At 42.0% G+C, this 6,000-nt stretch overlaps 1 protein-coding gene across 6 annotated transcripts in view; it reads left to right on the forward strand.

The window, feature by feature from the left end:
* Positions 1–4,713, forward strand: part of ADARB1 (adenosine deaminase RNA specific B1) — a 61,250-nt gene extending 56,537 nt beyond the window's left edge. For all 6 annotated transcript variants that reach the window (XM_053947744.1, XM_053947748.1, XM_053947746.1 and 3 more), the window contains 2 exons: positions 2,950–3,128; positions 3,866–4,713. In XM_053947744.1, the coding sequence (XP_053803719.1) occupies positions 2,950–3,128; positions 3,866–4,042 (356 nt within the window). In that variant the 3' untranslated portion in view covers positions 4,043–4,713. The remainder of the gene's footprint in view (positions 1–2,949; positions 3,129–3,865) is intronic.
* The last annotated feature ends 1,287 nt before the right edge of the window (positions 4,714–6,000 follow it).

Consider the following 6,000-nt stretch of genomic DNA (forward strand, 5'->3'; position numbering starts at 1 on the left):
TCCAGGCCATAAGCAGTGGTCATGACACTCAGTTTTCTATACCTCTGAGATATTCCTTCCTACATAAATCCTATTTTTTGCTAGCTGAAGTGTCTTAGTCTACTTTGTTGTTCCTTGCACGGAGACCCTTTCACATAAAGGGTCATTTTGCAGACCCATTTTTGTGTTAGTGAGACCAGGGCAGTAGCTGATAGTCAGTGAAAAGCAGCAATACCAGTCCATGTAGTGGCATATATTCTGTTCACTTCCCTGATCCTTCTCTGATAATTCCTGACATTCACTTTGATTACTGTTGCTGACTGACCTGACCTTTTGGTAGAACTGAATGTTAGAAACTAAAATCTCATTCCTGGATGCTAATATCAAGCTCCAAGTGCAGCACTCCTTGTGCAGGATTGCTTTGGGTTTTTTCCTCATGTGTGTTCCTTTATATTCATCTGTGAGGAATTTCATCTGACTTTTTATTGCTTAGGCACCCAGTATGTGAGGTTTTTTCTGCTACTTTTTGCTATTGCTCCTCTTAGAGCTGTTTAAAAATCATTTAGTATCATCAATGATCCTACCTCAGTTTTTTTCCTCCCCACACACATCCCAGGTCTTCCCCAGGCTGGAGGCTCTCCAACTGTGTTCACTCTTCCCAAAGAGATCATCTTTATCCAAGTGTTAGTGAATTTGTTTTTAAGGTAGACAAAAATAAATCTTTCAGGTGATTTTTTTTTTAAATTAGGCTGTTCTTTTGGTACCTTATCCTCCCGTTCACAGTGGTGTTTTTCAGCTTTCTATGTCCTTTTTCATGAAGCTTGTTTTAGCTCTCTCCTCAAAGAACTGTCAAACTTTATTATTTATATAAGCACTGGCACAAAGTGCTGTGACCTTTGCTTTTATTATATCCCTTTGTAATAATACTCAACAATAAGTTCTGAGCAATGTTCTCTAAATAGCTTTAGTTCTATTAGTTTTCAAAGAAGAGTAAAATATTTGATTTTCTATCTTAAATTTCTTTCCTGTTTCTAATCGCAGCATATTGTGCTATATTCATGGCTAGATTTTGATGGGGAAGATATGACCCACCTAAAGTTTTATCAAATGCTTTGATTTTGAGGTGACATTTATTCCCTGTCCATGCTACTTGTGATCCACCATCAGGGATTCCTTTGACATCTCTCCAGGGTTCTTGCATACAAATAAGCAGCTGAATGGGTTGTTATTAATTAAATCTATTTGAAATTCTAAATCTGGGTTGGTTTTGGTGTTCTTTTTTTAAATTTAATTAATCCATCAAAAACCAAGGAAAGGAATATTGTAATTGCAGTGGAGATGTAGTGCATACTGGATGTTCAGCTTTCTCATTTTTATTTGATTTGCTTATGGGACTGGTTGTGATATCACAAGTGTTTTGGAGTCCTTGATGACCTCTGTCTGATCCCTGTACTGTTTTAATAGAGTATGGAATGAAAGTAAAGGTAATAGTATAGTTGTCATTAAATTAAAGGGAAAAAAAGACAAAAAACTGTAATGTGGCATCAATTTCTTAGCACTTTTGCCCAGTACTTTTGGTAAAACCAACTTTTGTATCAATTCTCATTTTTTTTCAGCTTATATTATAAGAAAACGGGGAATAGTAGGTTATTTTCTGTTATTATTCAGTTAATCATTTCTTATCAGTCATAGTGACAAGATTGATCCAAACCAAGAGTAAAAATGTAACAGCTTCAGTGGTTTATATTTCAAAAGGTGTCTTTGTTTATTAAATGAGGAATTGATGATAGGAAGCAAACTGAATTTTGCTGGGTCATTCTGACCTTGCTCACTCTCAGTGCTGGGCCCAGGGGTGCCATGAGACTGAGCCAGGTGAGCCAGTCCTGCTCCCAGGTGCCCAGCTTTATTAGATTGTGTTCCAGATATCAGCCTGAAGTGCATCCTGCTGTGTTGCTTATGTTCAGCTTCCACAAATTCTTTAGATTTTATTAAGTGTAGGACCTGGCCTAACAGCAGAGTAGACTTGAAATAGGTTCTGGCGAGAGCTGCCTTAAAGTAAAAGTGTGATTTTCATTTACTAGAGAGAACAAATTGCCCTGGTGCTTTGTTTGTGAGGTGACTGAGGCATCTTAAATAGAGTTTAGCCACCCCTGCAATGTCTGAGGGGTCACACGTGCACAGCAGCAGCTGCTGTGACCTTCATTATGTATAGTCCATCTTTGGGTGTTGTGGGGAAGAAATCCTGCCCCGGGCAGGCAGCCAGACTCGGTTTGCACTTGGGTTGGATTCTGGTGGCTTTGCTTCTCCATCCCTGGAGATAGAGCCATAGCTGGAAGATGTCACCTAATTTAACACTGAGCAAAGTGATTGAGTCCTGTTTGGAATCCTGTGGTTCCCTGTCTCTGGGCCTGTAAAATGGGGAGTCAGCTAGAACACAGTGGGTTTGTGCTGGAAGACCCAAATGTCTGCCAGTTCTGGCTTTGTGGAGGGTGCTGAGGATGGGGCTCACTTTCAGTAGAATCACAGGATGGTTTATGTTGGAAGGGACTGCAAAGCCCATTTCATGCCACCCCCTGCCATGGGCAGGGATACCTTCCACTATCCCAGGTTGCTCCAAGCCCCATCCAACCTGGCCATGAACATTTCCAGGGTTCATAGCTTCGCATCCGTTTGGAAGCGAGATGAACCCCATGACCTCCTGCCACAGAGCTCTCCATGGTCCCCTCTGCTGAGGAGGCTGCTTTCTGCAGCGGTGCACACTTGCCCCACTGGGAGGGACAGAACTGAAGAGCACTTTAGCCAGAATGAGAGTGAGAGGTTCATGGTGTTACCTCTGAGAGTTGGTGGGAAATCTGCAGAGAATGCCCTCAAAATAAAAAAATCTGCTTCTGAGACTTTTCACTCCCCAACAAAAGCCAAAAGTCAAGCATTTGTATTTATTACCATCATTAAACATCACTTTTCTTTCAGGTATCAGCAACGCAGAAGCCCGTCAGCCAGGGAAAGCCCCGAACTTCAGTGTGAACTGGACAGTGGGAGACTCTGGCCTGGAAGTCATTAATGCCACGACCGGCAAGGACGAGATGGGCCGCGCGTCGCGCCTCTGTAAGCACGCGTTCTACAGCCGCTGGATGCGCATCCACGCCAAGGTACGGCTCCAGAGGGCCGCCTTCGCACTCCTGAAGTCTTAGTGAAACACCTGGATGTGCTTTCTGTACTCAGAAGCCACTTTCTCAGCCTGTTCTAAGCTGAGCCTTGTGTTAGAGCCACAGAATTATTAAGGCTGCAAAAGACACTTAAGATGGTCAAGTCCAGCCATCAATGCAGCACCACCACCATGTTCACGTTAAACCATGTCCTCTAGCACCGCATCCACACATTGTTTGAACATTTCCAGGGATGGTGAACCCACTACTTCCCTGGGCAGCCGGTTCCAATGCTTTACAACCCTTTCAGTGAAGCTTTTTTTCCTAATATCTGATCTAAACCTCCCCTGGTACAACTTGAGGCCAGGTAGCTGCTGCTTCATGCAGTAATGGAAAAGAGCAATGTGTTTGTTAGCTTACTTTTTAATGTGTTGCTGTCTGGTCCAAAATGCATATTCCTTGGTTTATAGCTGAGTAGGCGAAGCATTCTGTCTCCTTTGAGCTTGCATTTGCATTTTAATTTATTTGGAAGGATAATCCCATTTTCACTGCTGAGGTTTCACTCTTTACTCTCAGAAATAAAGCTTCCAGGAAGTATATTTGTGCTTTTTTTAGCCTCAACATTTTGTTTGATAGATCCTTACCTTGTTTTAATATTAGCTGTTTAAATAACTCACTCTGGTGCTATTTGGGTTAATGGGGTCTTGTCTCTTTCCTTCTCTCGTCTCTCAACCCCACAGCTTTCCTCCAGCTTGCGCTCAAAGATCCTCAAGCCCAACCTGTACCACGACACCAAGCAAGGAGCCACGGAGTATCAAACTGCTAAAGAGTGTTTGTTTAAAGCATTCCTGAAGGCAGGACTTGGAGCCTGGGTGGAGAAGCCCATAGAACAGGATCAGTTTTCTCTCACAGTCTAATTCACAAACTGCACATCACTTGGGAAGAGGAGTTGTTCTGGAGATTCCTGGTGTCCAGCATTGCTTTCTGGCATCTCCACAGCCGTCAAAACATCTTTCTGCTCTTTGGAGTTGGGTTTCTTTGGGTTTTTTTTGAAACTTCACAGTAGCTGTTTCTGTTTTGCCTAAGTATTGAAACTCAATGATGATGCAACACATAATTGTATATTTTGTTATAGGAAAGTAATTTCTGGTGTATTTCTAGAAATACTTTTACTGTAGAAAATTTGCAGTAAGGCTGTCCTTACTGTATACAATGACTCATTTTTTCTGGGTTAAAATAATTTCTTTTTTAATTCAATGTCATCAAGTGCATGAAGAAATTAATAGTTTCTCTAGGTTTTACACCACACTTTTAGGAAGTAGCTTAATTTTTAAAAAAGAAAATAGGTGACAAAGCTGATTCTACTCCTCTGTTAACTTGTTTTTCAACTGCAGATATTTTTAGTACATAGACCACAGAGGCGGAATGGAGTCTGGACAGGACAGCTAGTTTTTTCCCAATTCCTTGCTCTTTAAAACCAGCTGCTGAAAATTTCATGTCTTTGATGTATGTATTTATTAGTCTGTGAGCCAGTTTTTAACATGCAGCTTTTTATTCTGTTTTTAAAAATACATTTACCTCCCATTTATACCCATTGTGAAGTCTTCATTTTTTTACCATTGTAAACTGGAAACAGCAAAATAATTATTTGTAAGTTAAGAAGTTTAGTCTATAACATTCAGAAGCCTGTTTAGAAGTAGGTGATTTGTGTATCCCAGGAACTCATCCAAATACAATCTTAACTGTAACAGCAATGTAACAGCTTTAAAAAAATCTGCTCATTTTAAGGGCACCAAGCCTGAGTTGCCAAAACCAGTCACTTGTTGGGTATTAATTGCTCTCCTCTAGAAGCTCTTGTAACAGAGAAACCAGTTCCTAAAACTTATTTCCTGTGAGTTATATCTGCTTTCAGCCAAATTGTTGTGTCTGAGATTCCCTTGCCTTTGGGCTTTACATGTGTGATGGGCATCATGAAGCTAATTAGGTAAGTTGCTCTCAAATGTGTGTCCATCTGCTTTGACTATTCCTTTAAAAAGTGTTTTTCCTGAAGGTGTGGACACTTCTGCTTTATGTAAAAATGTAAGGTGGAAGCTAGATACTGAGGTTTGATTAAGTGCTGTGTAGAAGGAGCACCTCAGGCCCAGCACCCCTGGGGTCAGCAAGTCCTTGGAGGTGTTGAAGACTTTGGTGTAAATCCACTCTGGCCAGTCATTAATGATAAGGCATTTCTACTCAAGTAGGAGCCTGTTCTCAGCTTCAAAACCTGATCAGACCTGAAAATCACTTGTGCAATAGTTGAAGTCTGTGGGTTCATGTATTGGGAGGAAGACACTGAGGTGCAAACAGTACATTGGGGTGGTACTGTGGATAATAGCAAGCATTCCTCTGGGAAGACAAGGGAGTCTGGGATCCAGGGGTCCCCTCAGGGAATTGATGCTTCTAGAGGTTACTGCCTTTTCCAGATGCTGGGGGAAGAAGCTGCAAGAGAAGGGCTGGGTTAATTCACCTTTGTGGTGGCTTCAGTCACCCTGTTAGCTTCTCATTAAAGCTGAGAGCACTCCCATGGCCTCTGCAGGCCCAACAAGGCTCTTGGAGTCATCATCCAAGTGAGGTGCAGACTGACCTCTTCCAAAGCAGAAAGGAATTCAGTTGTATGTGGTCAGATTCTGCAAGCACTGGGACACCAGTCTTGGGATTGACCTTGTCTTGGTCACACTGCAGAAGTTCTGTTTGGGGCTGTAGCTGAGTGTGTGAACCTGTTTCTGTGGGGCTGGGGCAAAGGTGGTCACGCCGTGGGTGTTTCCTTGGAGTCATTACTGCTCCCAGGTGAAATACACATTTTTAAGGGACTCCTTAAAAGTTGGCGTCTCTCTGA

The sequence above is a fragment of the Vidua chalybeata genome, chromosome 7 (genome assembly GCF_026979565.1).
Source record: "Vidua chalybeata isolate OUT-0048 chromosome 7, bVidCha1 merged haplotype, whole genome shotgun sequence".
Taxonomy (NCBI): Eukaryota; Metazoa; Chordata; class Aves; order Passeriformes; family Viduidae; genus Vidua; species Vidua chalybeata.